The sequence below is a fragment of the Xenopus tropicalis genome, chromosome 9 (genome assembly GCF_000004195.4).
Source record: "Xenopus tropicalis strain Nigerian chromosome 9, UCB_Xtro_10.0, whole genome shotgun sequence".
Taxonomy (NCBI): domain Eukaryota; kingdom Metazoa; phylum Chordata; class Amphibia; order Anura; family Pipidae; genus Xenopus; species Xenopus tropicalis.
Window position 1 is genome coordinate 30,844,524 of NC_030685.2, and position 21,844 is coordinate 30,866,367.

At 39.0% G+C, this 21,844-nt stretch overlaps 1 protein-coding gene across 6 annotated transcripts in view; it reads right to left on the reverse strand.

Moving 5' to 3' along the window:
- The window catches only part of mad1l1 (mitotic arrest deficient 1 like 1), a 494,211-nt gene that overhangs the window by 295,351 nt on the left and 177,016 nt on the right, over window positions 1-21,844 (reverse strand). For all 6 annotated transcript variants that reach the window (XM_031892606.1, XM_031892604.1, XM_031892605.1 and 3 more), the window contains 1 exon segment: window positions 12,984-13,124. In XM_031892606.1, coding sequence (XP_031748466.1) covers window positions 12,984-13,124 — 141 coding nt within the window.

Genomic DNA, 21,844 nt, shown 5'->3' on the forward strand with positions numbered 1-21,844 from the left:
TATATATATATATATATATATGTTTTTATTTATTGCATTGTTTGTAAATATGAACAGTGCAGCGATATATAGAGATACACATAATGGAAAGAGAACAGCTAAAAAGGAAATGTAATAAATAATGGGTGACACCCATACCAGTCTGTTTTTGTGTCTAATGATCGAAGAAGTGTGATATTTTGTACGCTCTGAAATTGTACTTCAAGGAGAAGAATAAGCCTTTGATGATTTTTTTTGAATTTAGTTCACTTACTAAACCTCTGGGTCAGGATATCGATTAGGTTCAGAGTTAATGAGCTTTTCCTTTGTGTATTATCTGTTGAATTTATACCATTAAGACGGGGTCAGCAGTCCAAACAGGTGGCTGCAACTGGCTCCCTTACGCTCGGTTTCCTTTCATGTTCTATTAGATTTGAAGAACAGAATGAAGATGAGACATCTTGTTCAATCGAGAGATTTAGCATATTCAGAATAAAAATCAATTTGTATAAAATAATGAAGTTTAGAAATATTAGTTTTAGTCGGTAATACAAAAAAAAAACAAAAAAACTAGCAGAGAGCTTTCTTCTAGTCCAACACTGGGCAATTAGCAACCAGTTAGATATTTGCTTTCAGTCTTTTAACTTGCAGTAAAAAACATTTGCTGATTTGCTATGGTTGCTATGGTTTACAAAGTCCCATGTTATACAGGTATGGGTTCCCTTATCCACAAATCCATTATCCAAAAAGCTCAGAATTACAGGTCCCCTAGACTTCATTTTAAGCAAATAATTCTAATTTTTTTAAAAAAATTCCATTTTCTCTGTAATGATAAAACAGTACTTTGTACTTGATCCCAAACAAGATATAATCAATCTTTATTGGAGGCAAAACAATCCTATTGGGTTAATTTAATGTTTAAATGGTTGTTTAGTAGACTTAAGGTATGGAGATCCAAATTATGCAAAGAACCCTTATCCGGAAAGCACCTAGGACTGAGCATTCTGGATAAAAGGCCCCATACCTGTAGTAATTTCACAGTACTAAGCAAAGCGGTTTTCTTTTTTTTTTTTAGCATGTATGTGCTACACTGTCTTAGCTACTGCTGCATATGCACAATATTATTGGTCCCCACTTCAAGATTATTCAACAGAGCCCTCAGAATAGCTGCTTTAGACAGTTATATTTATATAGATATATATATATTCTGCTGATCCCCAAAGAAATATTACTCTCTCAGCTTATAAAGGGCGGATGCATGATAAAAGACAAACCTACAGGGATAATGGGAAAGGAGGACACATGAAATGGCGTATGTTATATTCTGCTTTGAGAAAAAAGGGCTTTAAAGGGCAAAGGTCCTTATCTGCTACAGGATATGGAATAATAGGCTACAACAACATATCTGCAAATGTGCTGAGCAGTGTTTATTAAAGAAGAAAAGTATTCAAACAAAAATTCAAACCTGGGGCACCCCAATAAAAGCAAACAGTGACTTTGTCAGATGTTGGCAAAACATGTAATGTAAATTATGATCTGCTTTTCTGCTTATTGTTTAATAATCAATTTATCTGGATTAAAAAAGTACTACTAGAATAAGAGGTAGTTGTGTTTATATCAGAGGTTGCAATTTTGTAGTGATTTGTCCAAATGACAGATTAAAAAAAAAAAAAAATCACCGATATGCCAATCAAAATTTGCACAAAATTATAGTTTTTTTCCACTATCCAATTTTGTTTTGTTTTTTGAACACCTCAATCTATTTTTCCGTGTGATTCAAGATTTTCCTTTGAAAGTCACAAAAACCTTGATCACAAAAAAAATCAAGTGCGTAAAGAACCTCAATAGCATTTCATGGAGACCAGACTTTTAGCCTTTTTAAGACCATCAAACTAGACATTACCAATTAAATCTGCCAATTAAAAAGGTAGGCAGACAGATTGTAGTATTTATTAGCCTTGAACATTATTTTGTAAGACATACAATATTCTTGCAATAGACAACAATATCCTATTTGTAGAATTCCCTTAAAGAAGAAGGAAAGTTATTTTGGCATTTTACTGCCAATAGATTTGCCACATTAGTGCCACCTAGAACAATATATTTATTCTGCAGAAACCATTAACATACCTGAGTAAACAGCTTTAGAAGCTTTCTCCGTTTGCTTAAGACAGCAGCTGCCATTTTAAGTAGCTTACTTCCTGCAGTCTAGCCGTTATAGTGGAGATCACACATTCCTAAGGGAGGGGGAGGGAGTTCTTAGCATTCTAGTAGGAGGGGGAGCAGAAGAGGGGAGAGAGGAGAGAACTGCACAGACTCTGGCCACGGAATTAAGGATGTTTCTAACAGATGAAGTCAGACACTGGAACATCATGTTTACAAAAAAAGAAACAAGAAATCCTGTGTTTCTTTTGATGGAGGACTCAGTGCAACATTTCTCTGAGTGCTTATGGCTGTATTTACATAGACCTCTCCGATAAAGCTTACTTAGTTTTTTCTTTCTACCAAAGGCCTTTTGACTCGCCTTGAGTTCTCCAAAGACACTCTTCTAACCTTAAAAAAGTGTCTTGGGAAATTGCTTCCCTGTAAAGAGCCAAATCATGGGTTAGATCAGCCATTAGGATCAATACATCAGCCTGAAGGTACTTTTACAGGATGAGTCAACCAGGCAGGAAGGTGCCAGCCTATTAAAAAAATGAATAATTGCTTCATAAACATACCTTTGAGTGTTTGTCGCATCTTTTAAATAGCTTTGTTATATTGAAAGTCTAGGAGCTTTATATTATTAAGAATATAAAGATAGAAAAGGACATTGAACTGCTTCATTAGATGAGCGAGAAATCCTGACCATTTATGCATATGTTAAATAGAAACAAGTCCCAGGCCTGAAATAGATTTTTTTTCCTTAAATAATTTCTAGCTTTAATCTTTTTTTATTCATTTCCCACCTTACTAGATGTCGATAAATGTCAAATTAGGCAACAGATGTGTAAAGCACAGTATACAAGCCAGAAAGTACTGTCACGCAGTAATAAAATACTTTAACCTTGTCTTATCGACGGGACCACTCGATTGGTCACAATTCATTTAAAGCTCCCCAGACCCTTAAATCTTCAATTATGCCTGAAATGAACCTAGAACCCTTAAGCCTAAAAACCCAAGACACTGATTCACAGGCTTCAACTAGATAAACCCATATTGCTCTGCACAGAGTGAGCCAAACAGCACTGACTAAGTGATACAGTTCTAAAGTGTTATTACGGACTGTTTTAATATTTGATATAGTTCAAAATTCATGTCAGGGGTGGCCAATATGTCGATCATGGTCCACCAGGCGATCCCCTGTGTATTTCTGGTGGACCGAAATGAAGCTGGGGATGCGGAAGTGCTGCGTGAATGTGTACATACGCACCGCAGCGTACGTACGCATTCACGCCACACTTCTGCATTCCCCGGTCAGCGGTTGGTCACCGGTGAAAAAGGTCTGGCCACCCCTGGCTCATGTCATTGGTTGATTTTCTTTGCTCATTTTATCAGGTTTATAATTTTTCTCAGCTTATTATTTCTTATAGCCAATGGGAAAAAAGTGTTTGTTGGACAGCTTGGGGCTAACACCAGTTAAAATGGTGCTAAAAAATGTCATCAGATGAACAAATATTTACTGCTAAAGAGTAGTAGTGACCTTGGGTGGGTACAGAAGTCCAAAACATAAGGTGCAGCATTTCCTAGCATTTCTAGGATTCACAAGCCAAGGCACACATACATGGTAGGCAACATCAGCCAATTAATGGAGAGAGCTTTGTCTTTGGCTCCCACAAAAGCACAATATTTACTGATATATATTTCAGTTTGGCCAGACTCTTTAATAAACATAAAATAATACTCACATACTATGTTACTTAACATAATATAAAAGATCTGTTGGTTAAGTATTAATTTTGGGGGTATAGTTTTCCTTTGAGGCAGAGTCAGACTGGGCCAGCGGGGCACCGGGAAATAACCCAGTGGGCCCTGCTGACCCAGTCCCACTCCCCACCTGAAAACCTGGGCACTCCCCCTTGACCATCCTCCCCTCAAGAAAGAATACATGGTATTAGCAAAAGGGGAGGAAGGGGGGTTGCACCTTCAGGTGCACCTCATGACTGGGGCCCCTGAGATGGTATTCCTGGTGGGTCCCGAACCCCACAGTATGATGGTGCCTTAAGGGACGAGGAAACTCCAAGTTTCCATTGCATCAATAGGAAAGTACCTCTAATGAATGCTGTCAGTACATGAAATGATTGCTTCCACTTTTGCATGACTGCAGTTGTGGTCATAAGTGAGATCTTGTGTTTTGGTAAAGGCTGACGAGTCAAAAAGAACGCTACAGCCTTTTAAGCCAAGCAAAATATTCAGTAGCCTTTGATCCTTATACAGCACTGTACCTGCTTTCTTTTACCCTTTACTCTATAAATGCTTAAGATCACAAAATGAGAGACATTTACCAAGTCTTCAAAATAATCGCCAGCTTCAAATAATATAAAGCATGTCAAGGCTTATTATCATTTAGAACAGGGACCAGCAGTAAATAATACATATTTTTTTCCTTGGCAGTTGTTGGTAATTGGATCACATGTCAACTAATCAATACAGGTGTAGTTTCAATTACTTTTTGTGCCAATCACCGAGCTCGCAGAGATGGTAGAATGACTATAAAAATAAGAGCAATTATTATAATTACTGCTGTGTCATGTTCTAATCCATTCTTTCAAAATTCAGCTCACAGTTCTACATTCAGTTACTGAAAGACCCAGAGGTTAGACTAAACAATATAAACATTGAAGAGTATATGAATATTTATAAGGAACAAGTTGCTGATCTGGAAAATATAAAACCCTGTATTCAGCGATTTAGTTTAGTGCTCACACCTTCATCAGGACTACAATGATGTGTAATTAACTCACTGCAAATTATCACTCTCATTATCCAGATGATGATGATGTGAACGCTTCATAGGAATGTTAAATATATTTCAAAACACATCCATAGGGGAATATCAAGCGTTGTAATAATTATTTCTTGCAGTTTTAAGGAACAAAATGGGCAACACAACCAAATACTGGTAAACAGTGGTATGAGCTATGATACACGTTTATTCAGACACAGGGTGAACTATATGATTCCATTTTATTATCAACACAGTGACCAATCAAACCAAGCCCTTGTTTGGAAACTTGTTTCTCAGACAAAAGAGAAAAACCAAACACGGTCTTATTTGATTCACGTCCTACCCCCTTATCTTAGTAAAGCCTTTAGCTGTTTCTATGACTGATGGACCTGAGATTTACTATATGGTGCTGGCAGCCTACAGCAGTGCGAAGACTCCAGTGACATAACTGAAATCCCTCTCCCCTTCCTGTAGGTGCCAGTGGCAGCCTTCCTATTCTCTGAGCATGTGTGTAACTTAATCCTGTTTCCTGTTCTGAGCTACACATGCCCACCAGCCAATCAGAAGCGGATCTGGCAGAGGGGAGGGGGGGGAGGGAATGAAACACATGTGCAGTATGAAGCAAGGAGGGAAAGGAAGGGAGAATACCTTTTTAGAGATGGCTGCCTGTTCTAGAAAATGTGAAGTAAGTGTGACTGAGTAAATATTTGATTAGGTGAGCCAAAAGTGTGGCGTTTTTACTAAACAATAGGAGGACTATTGGGCAGTATGCTTTTTAAATTTCGACTTGCATTCTCCTTTAAGGCTTAATGTATTATGTGTAAGTATAATAAACTTTTTGTGATTTTACTTCACCTTTTCTTGAACAACTGCCTTCTTTTCACTGAAATCCTAGAGTGCCTGCCTTCTTTCTATGTTTGTATGTTTTCCCCATGGTTACATATTTCCTCTGGATAATACAGTTTCTACCCACACAGAAAATCAAAAAATGGAGGCTCAAGTAAAAGGGCAATATTTACTTTATTTTAAAATATTAAAACTAAAATAAAGTATTTATAATGGCATCTTTATAGTTTATTCAACCTCTAATATCTCTGCTGTTTTCCCTTGGGCTGTCATTCTGACCCCTAATATAGCTACAAAACATTTAATACAAATGGCAGACTGGATTCCTTTATCTACTTTTGATATATAAGGGCAAGAAAAAAAGCACAACTTATAGAGAATTCAAATGAACTGCTGTGGCCTTTAATCTTTCAGTATGTACAGAACGTAGGCTTCTACAGAATCTGTGCAAGCACCATGTTCCTTTTGAAAATAAATGAAGAACAGAAAAGTTAAAAAGCTTTTCCAAACGAAGCAGATTTCTCCCAGCCGGGCACAATAAACATACCCTTCTGCACAAATGTATTGACTCCCCAAAATAAACTCACATTTCACAGCTTTATGCTGATTCTTGCAAGTACTGCTCGCTGCTATCCCCGGCCACAGCGCAGTGCAATGAACAGCAGAAAAAGGGCCAGAGAGTTTTTTTCTGTTCTTAAGATATGAAAAGATTTTTTACCAAGTTACAGTGGCTTGCAAAAGTATTCGGCCCCCTTGAACTTTTCCACATTTTGTCACATTACAGCCACAAACATGAATCAATTTTATTGGAATTCCACGTGAAAGACCAATACAAAGTGGTGTACACGTGAGAAGTGGAACGAAAATCATACATGATTCCAAACATTTTTACAAATAAATAACTGCAAAGTGGGGTGTGCGTAATTATTCAGCCCCCTGAGTCAATACTTTGTAGAACCACCTTTTGCTGCAATTACAGCTGCCAGTCTTTTAGGGTATGTCTCTACCAGATTTGCACATCTACAGACTGAAATCCTTGCCCATTCTTCTTTGCAAAACAGCTCCAGCTCAGTCAGATTAGATGGACAGCGTTTGTGAACAGATTCTTGCCACAGATTCTCGATTGGATTTAGATCTGGACTTTGACTGGGCCATTCTAACACATGGATATGTTTTGTTTTAAACCATTCCATTGCTGCCCTGGCTTTATGTTTAGGGTCGTTGTCCTGCTGGAAGGCGAACCTCTGCCCCAGTCTCAAGTCTTTTGCAGACTCCAAGAGGTTTTTTTGACCCTGTATTTGGCTCCATCCATCTTCCCATCAACTCTGACCAGCTTTGCTGTCCCTGCTGAAGAGAAGAACCCCCAGAGCATGATGCTGCCACCACCATATTTGACAGTGGGGATGGTGTGTTTAGAGTGATGTGCAGTGTTAGTTTTCCACCACACATAGCGTTTTGCATTTTGGCCAAAAAGTTCCATTTTGGTCTCATCTGACCAGAGCACCTTCTTCCACATGTTTGCTGTGTCCCCCCCACATGGCTTGTGGCAAATCGCAAATGGAACTTCTTATAGTTTTCTGTTAATAATGGCTTTCTTCTTGCCACTCTTCCATAAAGGCCAACTTTGTGCAGTGCACGACTAATAGTTGTCCTACGGACAGATTCCCCCACCTGAGCTGTAGATCTCTGCAGCTCCCCCAGAGTCACCATGGGCCTCTTGGCTGCATTTCTGATCAGCGCTCTCCTTATTCGGCCTGTGAGTTTAGGTGGACGGCCTTGTCTTGGTAGGTTTACAGTTGTGCCATACTCCTTCCATTTCTGAATGATCACTTGAACAGTGCTCTGTGGGATGTTCAAGGCTTTGGAAATCTTTTTGAAGCCTAAGCCTGCTTTAAATTTCTCAATAACTTTATCCCTGACCTGTCTGGTGTGTTCTTTGGACTTCATGGTGTTGTTGCTCCCAATATTCTCTTAGACAACCTCTGAGGCCATCACAGAGCAGCTGTATTTGTACTGACATTAGATTACACACAGGTGCACTCTATTTAGTCATTAGCACTCATCAGGCAATGTCTATGGGCAACTGACTGCACTCAGACCAAAGGGGGCTGAATAATTACGCACACCCCACTTTGCAGTTATTTATTTGTAAAAAATGTTTGGAATCATGTATGATTTTCGTTCCACTTCTCACATGTACACCACTTTGTATTGGTCTTTCACGTGGAATTCCAATAAAATAGATTCATGTTTGTGGCTGTAATGTGACAAAATATGGAAAAGTTCAAGGGGGCCGAATACTTTTGCAAGCCACTGTATATATGTATATAATATTGACTTAAGCCCTAATAAGGTTGTTGCTATATTAAAATCAGTAACTGTCTACCTGTACTCTTAGGGGCTGATTCATCAAAGTACGAGTTTGAATCCCGAAAATTCGGATTAGATATGATAATTTTTGATGACGAAAATCCCTATGAAAAAATCTTATTAGTCAAGATAATATTGTATTGGCGATCCGAAAGTCACAACATTTTTGTATCCGAATGATCGTAAACGGCGGGAAACCTTTCTGACTTTGATCCTTCTGTGCATGATTTTGGAAGCCTCCCATAGGACTCCCATAACGGCACTCTGCAGCTCCAACCCGGCCCAAGGAAAGTCACGATACCGATGCTTGAAATAGAGGTTTAATTGCAAGTTTTCAAAATAAATCTCTGCATTTGGCTTGGTACAATAGAGAAATAGAATGTTCTCACTTTACATAGGTCAGAACCAGTGGTTAAATGGCGTGCTGACAAGTACAGTTATGGAATCTATTATCCAGAATGCTTGGGACCTGGGGTTTTCTTAAAAAGGGATCTTTCCTTAATTTGGATCTCCTGGTATCATTCAATTCACAGTGCACACAACAAATCAAGGGCTAACATACATGCTAGGCCACATCAGCCAATCAGGGCAAAGTTATGTCTTTTGCTCCCATACTTCTTCCTGTTAGTTAGAGCTGCATTATTTCCTGCCAGGTGATCTTTGATATATATATTACAGTTTGGTAAGATTTTTTAATAGGTCACTTAACATAATAGAAAATATTTATTTATTCCAGGGGTATAGTTTGGGACATTAGAAAACTGGACCTTTCTGGATAATGGGTTTCTGGATAAGGGGTCCCATACCTGTATAAAAAGGAAACAGCACGACAGGGCTCCCACTAATCATGGTACACAATCACAATAATGTTTAATAATAATCTATAAATGTACAACTGATATTTGCTTTGTTTTAAGAAGCAGTGACGATTGACATATATCCAATTTGCTACTGTCCAAGTGCTGTGATACATCTTCCAGCAATCCACGACAACTGTCTATGGATGTTGGGAGCTTTCCCTTAATAGCTGGAGGGCTTTTAGGTTGGACCCCCACACTTTCTTTAAAACTTTATCAGCTATACTATGAATTAAATCTTATAGACATATCAGCCGTGACATTTTACACAGTACCCAATATGGAAGCTGTATAATTATACTGGAGAGCAATCTTAGAAAGCAGCGCTCTCAATAAACATTGATCAGCTTACGTCTATAGCAGCATCTACACCCACCCAAGATATGATTTAGCAAACAGAGAATTCGAGTCTGGGCCATAAAAGCAATGGACCAAGTGCATGTGTGTATGCGGAGGGGTGGGGGGGAGCAACACTGCTGTCAAGAAACATATCTGCTGCCATCTTGTGGGTATATTAAAAATATGGTATTAAACAGCATGAATGTTCAAGAATCTAAGGCATGCCTTTTAACTCTAGCTTTCACCTGTATGTATAAGCACTGCACACATTAAATAAGGAAAACATAATTCATCTAGCTTATGTACACACTTGAGAGGCAATTCATCCAAGACCTGACTGTAAACAAAATTTGTTTTAACACAGATTTTAATGCAAACAGTGAATTACTATTTAAAATTTTAGATACACATGCTCTTCAGTGTAGAAGACAAGGCAAGAATATATAGATGCAGAGGCCCTAAAATGCCCAGAACTGACCCAATGCTGTTCAGTTTAATGCCTGGGAATTAACCTGGTAGTAGGTAGGAAAGAAGCCTTATACCACTGGGTATAAGACAGACAAGGCAGCACAATTACAATTAAAAGTCGTAGCACTGTCACAGCCAAAGGGTTCCATGCAGAAGCCTGTCTGGCCCTTTCTGTTGCTTATTCCACAGTGGCTGCTTCTCTGACATGGGTGGAAGAGAACCGAAACCAAAGGGACTGGCATCTATCTGGCAAGCAGGCAAGCAGAAAGACACATTCTGAGTGGGACAGCAGGGTATGCCAAGACAGAAGTAATAAAGCGAGTCTCTGAAAGCCGTCTGGGGAAATGGGCCGGCTGCAGTGGGAAATCAAATAAAAGACGACTAAAAGGACAGTTTTCCTTCAGCGGTGGTGATGCTTATCGAGGCTGTCACAAGATCTCCCTCTAGCTTTTCCTGGACATGGTTACACTAATAAAGCCTCTGTATTTACAGGACCACGAATGCTGAATCTGCATACTGATAGGGGGATTGTACCGACATTAGAGCAACCCAATGAGGCGGCCAATGTACTGAACTACCTATTTTCTTAGAGCCTGGCTGATATGAACACCAAGCACAATGCTTACGCTACAATGCAATACTCAGTTTGAGTCTTCTTGGTCGAAGGGTTAAAAGGCTTTCAGTACAAGCCTTGGTCTAACTGGCAAATAATATGTGAGCATATGGAGTATCATGAGCCAAAACTGTCAGGCTGATAATTAACTGATTAGAGTACATATGGTGCTTGCAGACACACTAAATCACCCCTTTACTTTAAAAAACGCAGGGAACTATTGAAAGTGTCAGCGTGTCTTCCCAGCATCTCACTCTCTTCATTAATATTTCATATGGTGCCAAATGTGTTGTAATAAAATGGCTCGGAGTGCATTTATATTTATGTGATCTCCTACTAAAAGCAACCAAAGCTCGACTTAAAGCAGCTACAGAAATCCAGCAAAGCAGCGCCAGATACGCAGAAGCCTGCAGGTTTGGTGCCATGGAAGTCACTGAGATATGAGGAGAACACAAGAGAAGAACACAATGCCAGGTTAAGAACACCTAAACCAAAGACTGGGGAATCTGTTGACAGGGATTTTGTGCAAAGCAAATCCAAAGATGTTTTTTTTTTCCCTTTCCCTCTGCCAAAACAAGCTGCTCGCTGAAGATCACAGCCTCCCGTAGGGACTATTTATACTTAGTAGAAGTGGGATGAATCCTGACAACAAACATGCATGCACACATTAATCACTGTCATCGTCACTGAATGGTCACGGACCCACAGAACTACTGCATTCACTTTTGCATCTCAATGCCAGGAATTCAAAATACCCCAAAACACACCTAAATGAGGATACAAAATGATGAACATATTGGAATTAATAGCAATAAGCCTAACTAATCCCAATAAAAGCTTTTATTTTGTCCATTCTTTTAGTTTTTGATGTTTTTTGACATTTATAAGCAATGGTTCATCCCAAAAAGCTGTCAAACAAGGTACACTGAAATTCTGCCTGGTCAGGGCATGAAGCTGCAAAGCATTTACAGGTAAAGGGGAACATCTGACACGGAACAGACAAGGCAAAACCTATGCATTTAAAACTGTTTGCTGTGACACCAAACCTTCTTCCTGTTTCCCACATGCTTTTTGTGGGCAGTAAAGCTCATTATTATAGTATCCCCATATGTAATAAAAGGCAATAAGTTTGCCCAGGTGCTGTACCAATATAGGGTTCCTGCCTTTGTTACCAAATAATAAAGGCCAGAGAATAGGGGAGGGGGGTGGGTCAGTTAGGGGTGGGGTTATGATGCAAAATGGGTGGGGTTGTTATACAAAAGAGGGAAGGGTGTAGGAAAGATCGGGCCAATGCTAAGCAAAATTGGTGAGTCGGTGTGAAGGACAGGGCCAGGAATTGGGGGCAGGACAGGGTTTAAACAACAGGCAATTACTAATTTATCGAAAAATATATTGCCAATAAATATCTGTAATACCCCTGGCCCTGTTCGGTATTCAACTGGCTAGGCCGGTAAATGGCCCAGTCGCTACCATAAACCAATAGAAACTAATAAGATGTTTGCTTTTAAACAGATGATCAGTAAAATGCTACCTGCTGATTGGTTGCTGTTACAAGGCAAAATTAGTAGGGGTCATTTACAAACCCAGGAGGTGCAAGTGCTAAGGGACTCAAGTTAAAGTGGACCTGTCACCCAGACATAAAAAACTGTATAATAAAAGTCCTTTGCAAGTTAAACAAGAAACCCAAATTCATTTTTATATTAACACATCCAAACCCATTATAAAGGCATTTAAAAATCCCAGCTGTCAATCATATATTTTCTGCCTTGCCTCTATTCCTTAGGTATAGAGGCAGGGCAGACAAGTACTTTAACTTTCAATTCAGCTCTTACTTTCCCCCTCCCTCCTCACCATCTAATTGTGTAGCCAGTGCATGGGCCTGGGCATCAGGCCCCCATTCTGGCACATACACAAGATTATGGGGTGATACAAAGCTTGCCTTAATAACAGTGTCCACAAAATGGCACCTGCCTACTTGATGTGATTGTGTAATTCCAGGACTGAAGGAAACAAGATTTATGTTACATATATAGTGTAAGTGAAGGTTATTTTGCTTAACAAACACAGTAGAAAATAATTTTGAATTATGTCTTAGTGTCACAGGTCCCCTTTAAACAGCACTAAGAGGAACAAGAGTGCTTGTGCACCCAGGGTTCCTGCTCTTTGCACCGAGATCCAGAAATCAAAAATCCTGCCTTAGGGTAAGCGGCTAGAACAGGGCCCCAATGCAGGCTGCTTCTCCTGTTGCTCCATATCTTTAGCCACTGAATGACACACAGTTAGGGGCAGGGTGGGAAACACCTACATGCATCCCATGGCCTGCCTCTCTCTCTCTCTAATACATTGCTAACAAACACCTTGAAACTGCAACTATTTGCACTATTTGTGCAAAAAAATATGGCAGATTGCAGACATTTTTCCCCCTCCCGACAGGGAGGTCAGCCTTGCAGTTTTGGAATCACTGCCACAGTAAAAATGATTTTGGAATTACTTATGCAATTTTTGAAGGTTTTGTCTTTTTAATAAGATGTTATAGGAACAGAACCTTGTGAACTTAAAGAGTATCCCAACTTTTCCCAGTTACCTCCATTTCAGCATTGTGGTCCTGAACCTTCTGTACCATATCTTCTGCTTCCCGCAGGCGGCGGCTCAGTTGAGGAGAATGTTCGGTCGGGGTCAACTCACTATCATAAGAATCCAAAATGGCTCTCATTCCATCCCGTTCCTGCATAGATCAAAAGGAGTGAAAATAAAAATGAGTAAGAAAAAAAAACAAAGATGAGCTGAAAGCAGAGGTCATTCCATTCTGCAGTCTCAGCATTGTTCTATTCCCTTGCAGAGCCACATGGTAATCAATTGAAAGTAATGTTATTTTATCTACTCGGCTACATCACTTTAAACACATGAACTCATGTGCCTTTCAGAATGCATAATTCAACTGCATTTTTCTTAACTGCCATTAAAATGTATGAGATTATGATTTCTCAGAATTTTGTTCCAAGAACACCCAGAATGAAAGCATTTGCACGTTATTTTTTCCATATAAAAGCCATCAACATACACACACAGAACTTAAGACTATAGATTCCATAAAGACCAATGACACATGGATGACAAATGGCACACAGCCATTATCTCTGCTCTCAAAGATGTCACTCTATATTAGAGAAACTGCCCAACACTTGCGAGAAAAGAACACTATTTAAAGGTTATTTGGCCATTACAATATACAATAAGGCAACATAGCAGATGGCAGATGCCAACCCTCCAAGCAAAAGAAGAAATGTTATGCCTTACAGGACAGTTTAGATCTGTGGCTGGAGCTGGACACATATTCAAGGTTTTTTACCAAACCACTTGTTAATATTGTATGGGAGCCATTGCAGGCCAAGCTCTTCCCCTCCAGTTGCTATGCACTGTAATATAGGGCCACCAATCTGACATAGATACACATTACAAGTTACAGCGTCTCAATAGCTTATAGAGCCCATGCTGAACAGTAGGAGTTAATCACTGGATGGTGTCCAGAAGTGGCCTGTTTACAACTACACAATATCATGCTGACAATGGATTAGCTGTAGATAGGGCCTATTTAACAAATGAGCCCAGTAACATTTTAGTGGTACTTAGCTTTACAATCTGTCATTGTGTAAGCTGCAGATTTGGAAACCCACCAAGTTCCTTCCGAGTTCTTTTAATCTGCAGTGCATCACGGCAAAGGCCAAACTACATTTCTGCAAAATTATTTTTGAAAAACGGCAGCTGAAGGCGTTCTGACATTAACAGCTTATCAACCATTTTAACGGAACCCTGGATTAGGAAAGGTATATTCTCATACCAACTATGTTATCAAAATGACAAATGGGGCTGTAATTCTTTGAAGCATGGGTTTTGCTGCATCAACAGGGCTGGTGGAATTATACATGCGCTGCCAAGGAGGGAAACACTGCCAAAGAATTGCTACAGTCTGTCTGTTGGTAGCAGGTAAGAGATGACTCGAGGGGAGATTTAAGGTAATGGTCAGATAAGGGACATTATAAATGTGTTTTGGGCCATGCCAAACAGCCTTACACACATGCTTCACTCTCATATCTTTTGACATAATCATTTCGTCATTTATCAGTTTTCAGAGCCAAAGGGGATCATTGTACAATATTTATTGTACAAGGAAGCAGCTACTTCTCTAGTTGACACAAAGTGCCACCCAACAAAGCACAAGGAGTCCTGTATTGGAAATGAAAAGCACATGAAATAATCTTAAAGTGATACTGACACTAAAAAACTTCTCTTCAAAATAGGAATGTACATTAAAAGTTCCCTATAGGTCAAGTTGAACATTTTTCACAGATAGGGCTGCTTTTGTACCAAATTGTTACTTGAAGCAAACCTGACTGGTTTGCCAACCTGACTGTCCCTTACCAACCTGCCCGTTATAGCTTCTAATGGTAATGGACTACTGCTGAACAAATATGGCAGCCCCCTCATAGAGGAACATGGGGGATCATATATGTAATGTAAAAGCAATGGGCAACTACTAAGGCAAAATAATTAATAGCATGTAAAGACAATGTTATGATGGTTTAATTTCTGGTGTCAGAATCTATTTAAGGGAGATTAATTTCAAACTCACAAAGGCTCCATATTTAGTCGGCCAGATGACAGATTAATGTTCATTGTATAGGTGATTTATAAATTGCACCAGTGTAGCTTCTCTTAGCAACTAATCAGGCTAACAGCTTTTTGTACATAACAGCTTTAAAGTATAGTGCAGAATGGTATCCAGAGAAGCTGCGTGCACTACTCCTTTAACCCTTTGTCAATGGGTCAGCTTAGAGCTGCTGTGCCAAAATCATGACATTAGCAATGTGAAACTTCTAACAAAGGGTCCCATTTAAATGACCAGCTCAACAGGCTGATGCAGCAATGCTGATAAAGAATTAGTATTTGGGGTATTTGTGCAGCATGGTGGCTCAATGGGGAGCATTTCTGTTCTAAAGAACTGGTGCCTGATGTCCCATTGTGGCTTGGGCATCTGCAAAGAGTTTATATGTTCTCCCGTGTCTGCTTGTGTTTCCTGCAGGAACTGTAGTTTCCTCCCACGCTCCAAAAATACAGGCACGTTAACCAGCTTCTGATTAAACTGACCATAGGGAGTGTGAATGTCATAAGGACCTTATAGTCCTAACCTCTTCTGGGGCACCTTTACTAGTTTCCTAGTAGAATGAGTGTATGACCCACTGTGTTCACTTCCACAGGTCACAAGACTTCTAGGTCCTGGGCAGAATGTCAAGGAGTCCTATGCAGGATCTAGAAAAATATACCACAAACTGGAAAGGTTTTGTCTGAAATGTTTATTTGGAGGACACTGGTTCTTTAACAACCAGAGCGTGGCTAACATTAAAATCAAAGCAACTTTAGAAAAGATATTTGAGCAAAATTCTCATTTAAAGTCAATAGTGAAGGACCATGCAGATACATTTATCAGAGGCCAAAGAAAAGAAAAGGTTTGACCCATCAAATAGCAAAAGAAACTCTTGAGTTGCTGACAGCATCCACGAGTGGCTCATTTTCTAGTATTAGTGTTGTAGCTCTCTGAAGTGCTCAGCACCGTTTATTTAGTAGAGAAATGCCTCTTCAGGGCACAAAGATTTTGACAATTTAGAAAAACAACAAAGCAAAAGAAGCAGCCAGCTTCCATCACGACAACATACAACAGCCTATTAAAAAGGAAAAAGGTTTGATTGGTACCAGGCTCAAACCCACTAATACAAAGATAAAAGGCTTCCACTACACAACTTTGTGTTTCATCACAATTTTTTTCCACAAGTGAATTTTTAAAAACATTGAACATTATTAAACCAGCCATGAAATGCTAAATAATTGCCTACTACTATAGAAATAAATTGCTACCACCAGAAACAGGAAAAGTGATTATTGCATCCAGTGGCATCAATTTTCTTTCCAGGGCCATCTTGCAAAATAAAAACATGAATAAATAATTGTGAAGCCCATGGCTGCATGGGTCAGGCATGAGGGAGGGTGCAAGGGGGATGTAGGTCTCTTTTGGGCCCCCCTGAACTGTACACCAATTAGCTAGACAGCAACACCATCCACAATAGAGATTAAGTTTAAGTAGAAATATTTTTATTAAGCCATAAAATATGAAAAGTTCTATGTTTTTCAAGAGATTATAAAATCTTTGTGAAAAGTGACCAATCAGGAATTCGTGTTTATTTCAATTTGATATCCTCTGCACAATAAAATATGTGGTCATCTTTCCAAAGGCAACTTTATATTACAGTAAAACCTTAATTTAACATTCTATGATTTTAAGTTCTCCCTCATTTTGAGGGAAGGAGCCACTATATAATGTATTACCCTGGTTTTACATTTTCCTGGACTTTTTCCTTTCCTTGGGGATTCTACTGTATCTTAGTCCAATGTCATTTGCTTTCACCATTGCCATAAAGGAGGTGGCCAAGAGCAGCACCTGTTTAACATGGCACAATACGCAAATATATTTGCAGACATCTTACAATACACCATCTATTTGATTACCATTTCACTATACACAGAAACAGCTCTGGGAATGAAAATCTTTCCTATTTTAATCTCCCTTTTCTTCGCAACACATAACACTGCTGGCAACCAAGGGATTAACTGATGTGCAATGGGATTGCCAAGATGCATGCCTACCATCTCATTGCTTAAAGAAGCCACCTAATTAGCTACCAAGCAAAGAAAATTCCACAAAATCAATAAGGGGAGAAATTAAAGTTACAAATCTAAGTGAAGCCAGGCGGGATCCCTTGTGAAAATCTGTTCCTGGGGTAAAGTTTATCTAGTGTCATAATTTTATTGAAATCCTATATCTTCCTATTGACTTTTATGGTTTCCAGCAAGATGCGAGGGTTATCATTATTGGACGCTCAATGCTGCTCTAAGGGACAGAAAGAGGGCTTTTTCTACCCTGTTCTCTAAACAAGCTGTAATTGCCTGCTTTATTGATCAATAAATCTCAAAACTGCCTCCATTCACAGGCATTGTTCTTCATTCAGTCCACTGCGCTCGCCTGTCGCGTTTGGGGAGGCAGAGAAGTTTGGGAAACAAAGAAATTGTTTTCTCATTAGCGCGAAGTGTACATCTGCTTTCTGTAATGACTTTTCTACAGTTATCCGAAGTCGAAGATAAAAATGGAGTTTGTGCACTTGAGCAAACATTATTTCAAATGAAATTGCAGGTGTATGCCGACCATCTATAATCAACCTTGCATTTGGAAGCATAAGGCTGAATAATTAAAGTATACATTGTTTAAGGACTCTACTCCTAGGGGACATAACACATCCCCCTTTATAACACCCTTTACCCCCCCCCATCTATTTTTGTTTCCCGGCTGACAAAAAAGATATTTTTAATTAATGCTGACAGTGAGTTTTAATGAATTCTCTGCAGCAGTTAAAATATCAACTGTTTTTCCCTCATTAGGTTTAGAAGCTCAGATAATTAATAAAAACAGGAACAGAAGCAAAGACAACAAAATGAAGAGGGAAAAAAAGGGAAATGTTGGAAACCAGATGTGAATTTTGTATCAATCAGTTCCTATTCTGTCTTCTACCAGCAGCCTCCCCCCACCAAATATTTATTGGAAAAGTGCATAGCAGTAAAAGAAAATGTATTCAAATAAAAACCAATGTAACCACATGATTTGCCGAGTTAGCTTCCAGCACACGTACCCCCCCCAAAGTACATAATCGACTGCATACATTGAGAGCAGTTTGCAAACAGAAGGCACACATGACTCCCCCAATGTAAGAGGCAGAAACTCTTATTAAAAGGCATTCCTCTAGTCTACAGTACAACAGTGTCAGCCTCTTCACTACAAATATTTCTGCCTACCTACAGACCTGGTAATGTAAATCAGAATCTAGTTTGTGAATGCAGATAATAGATAATAACTGGCCTCAGTTATATTCTGGAGCAGGGTAAAGATAGGAAAATGCATAGTACTGAGGGGTAAGGTGATATATTTAGATATAAAAGCAGAAAGATTTTTATATAAAAGGTTGACACCCTTATAGAAGAGTTTAGGTGATGGGGTCGTTTTGTTTCGAATTAAAGTATTACTGTCATGGGAAAACATGGTTTTTAAAAAACGCATCAGTTAATAGAGCTTCTTCAGCAAAATCCTGCATTGAAATCTGTTTTTCAAAAACACAAACAAATTTTTTTAGGTTTAATTTTAATGAATTATATTTAATTATTCATTTCCCAGGGTGCCAAAGCCACGTGACCTGTGCTCTGATGAACTTCAGTCACACTTTACTGCTGAGCTGCAAGTTGGAGTGATATCACCCCCCTCCCAGCAGCCGATCAGCAGAACAATGGGAAGGGAGCAAGATAGCAACTCCCAGTAGGTATCAGAATAGCACTCAATAGTAAGAAATCCAAGTCCAGCTTGGGACTCCTCCAGTTCCATGGGAGTATGAGAAACAATAGGTTACCTGAAACCGGTTCTAACGTGTAGTGCTGGCTACTTCTGAAAGCTCAAGCCACAATGCAATGAGATAGCGCCTACACACCAATATTACAACTAAAAAAAAATTTGTTGGTTCAAGAATAAAATTTTAACAGGTAGAGTGAACTACAAAGGGAAGTTTGAGAACAAACTTCATGTTAGTTTGAAAAAGATCTAACCTTGGACCACAGTTATATAGTAAAAACCACTGTTTGGGGACGCTTGTTTTAATAGTGTCTGAATGGCAGCAATTTAAATTTCCCCACTGAGGGCAACGAGTGACATCTGATTGGCAGTTGGTGGCTCCGCCCACTTTTTTTTTAAACCTGGAACTGCAGTAACCAATTGACTAACTCTACAAAGTTTAGGGACCCAAGGATTAATAGCTAAAGAATGGCAGCAGTTTAAATTTAAACCAATAAAAGTCAATAGATAAATTGTGATTGGTGGTTGTGTCCACTTTTTCTAACCTTGAGTTGAAGTAGCCCAGTGACAAACAGTGGGCAGCAATTTAAATTTAAACCAATAAAATTCAATGGATGAAATCTGATTGGCTATTAGTGGTCCAACTGCAGTCCCCCAGTGACCAACATGCAGAGTTTAAGGACATACAAATTGTGAGACTGACAGCATTTTACACTTCCCCATTGGAAGTAAATAGGTGAAATGTGATTGGCTGTTGGTGGCTCCGCCCACCGAGCAGCAAATACCCAGTGATTCAATTTGGAAAGTTTAGGATCGCTTAGAAAAGCACAAGCAACCTGCTCCGCTATAGGGAAAAGAAGTGTGGAGAGTCTGGGTGTTGTACCCCTAAAACTGTAGGAGTAGCAGCAAATAGGGGGCGCTAAGAATAAGAAAAAGCCGTCTGTGGGTTTTTCAACCCAACATAATTATTTGCTATGTAAACAGTGTAATATGCCAGCCTCTGTGCAGCCAATCTACTGTGCAGGTCTATGGGCAGCAATGTAATTGGACACACGTGTTCCTATTTCAAGGGATGCATTCACTAATCAATCTATCTATCCCTAGCTAAGTGCATTACTGCAGATATGCATGTTTAATATCAGCAAGAAGAGTGGAAGAGCCATCTGATGGAAATTTAAAGCTTTTGCACTTCATTTAACCAGGACACTCATGAAAATTGCATCCTTCATAGAAGCCTGATTATAATATAGCCATACACCAGATATTTTCCCCAAACACCTCTGGTTAAATTGCAGGCTTGGTCAGCTTACAAGAAATAAAGAGTGTTTACAGAATTCAAAAAATGATTTATTAACTTTCGAAAATGCCTATGCTTTCCCGTCACCTTTTATATATCCAATTTTCTGATGCTTAGAAGCTTATTGCAGGGGAAATATAAAACTGGAATTAAACTGGTAGACAAAAAGTTAAGAGGCAAAAACAACAAATAAACCTAATAGGTAAAACAGAAATTTCTAATTAATTACTTTACGTAGAGGATAAAGGAGGTGGGAACAATTGAATTATAGTGTACACAAACTTTAATCAGAAAATTTAACTGCAATATGCCTGAAGGTACAGAAGCCTCCTAATCCAATGACTATTCATGCCTGGAGACTTGCAATGTCTTGAGAATGTCCAGTAAGCACTTACAAAAGCCCATAGCATATCTTTAATGCCCAACACCGGGGAGAGGACTAACCAGTTAAGATACTGAGTTAAAAGAAATTGAATGCACCATATTGATGTTACAGCAGTCTAATGCAATAGGATTGGTCATTTCTATAAGAAACATTTTTTGAGCTTTAATTCCATGTGACATATATGTATGGGCAAGACAAAATCTCTGGTGGAGCAAGGCATACGTTATATAACTCTATGTCTATCAGGTTCAGCCCTCTGTCCATGTTAATGTCATCTGACTTCTGCTCAGCTAAAAGTATACTCAAAAGTCTGTGCTCAGATTTCATTCTTTTATGGGCAAAGACAGACAACCAACCACCAACCACCCTCAGTTTACAGTGCTTAAAATATGATATGAACAGTAATGCTTTAAAGTCCAAGAAAAGGATCACTGCTCAAAACATTGAGCAACCTTGGTATTCAATAATTATGGTTCTGTGCCACATGACCTGCACTACTGTATTGCCGAACCTCTCATCCCCTTGCCATTACACACCTACAAGGACGGCTGATTTACTCTTGGCTATGCACTCCCTACTCTCACTGACCATAAGGCCCTGCACATTTGCATGGACTACTGATTGAGCCCCCCAAGAGTTATTACATTAAAAAAATGCTACCCAAAAATGCCTGATATACAGCCAGTAAATGGTGTTAACCACTAAAATACTTGCATATAAATGCCATAAGGCAAGTAAGCCAGGCTAAACCCACCAGAATTAGGCAAACAGATGCGGTTATGAAAGATAAAACACTAGCTTATGTTAAAATCTAAAAAGGATTATACAGAAATTAAAACAATCTGATTATAGTTAACCTTTCAATATTATTTAAGCCATGTGGGAAATTTTACAGCCATTGAGTCTAATCTTCAGATTAGGTAGAATATACAATGTGCCAGACATACTCATAAGCACGGAACATACCATTAATATTATTTGGGAGAAAGCCCATTCAGTCCTATTTTGCCCTGTTTATAATTATTGAATTCTTTTGATTTCTAGATAGAGAAAACTCAGTCCAGCATTTCTCCTTTCTGCTCAGATGAACACATTTTGGCATGATACAAACATTTTTTTCCAGTAGATTTATTTCTAATTTGATATTAATCTGAGGCTACACAATCCCTAGATAATGAGACACAGAACATTAGGGACTGATCCTAAAATCAAATATAAGGGAAGAGACAGTTATGCAAAATGAAACCTGCTCGTTCACCGCACAAAAATGTTGATATGAATAAAAAAGCAAACTTGGTCACCTAAAGTGAAAATGACTGATTT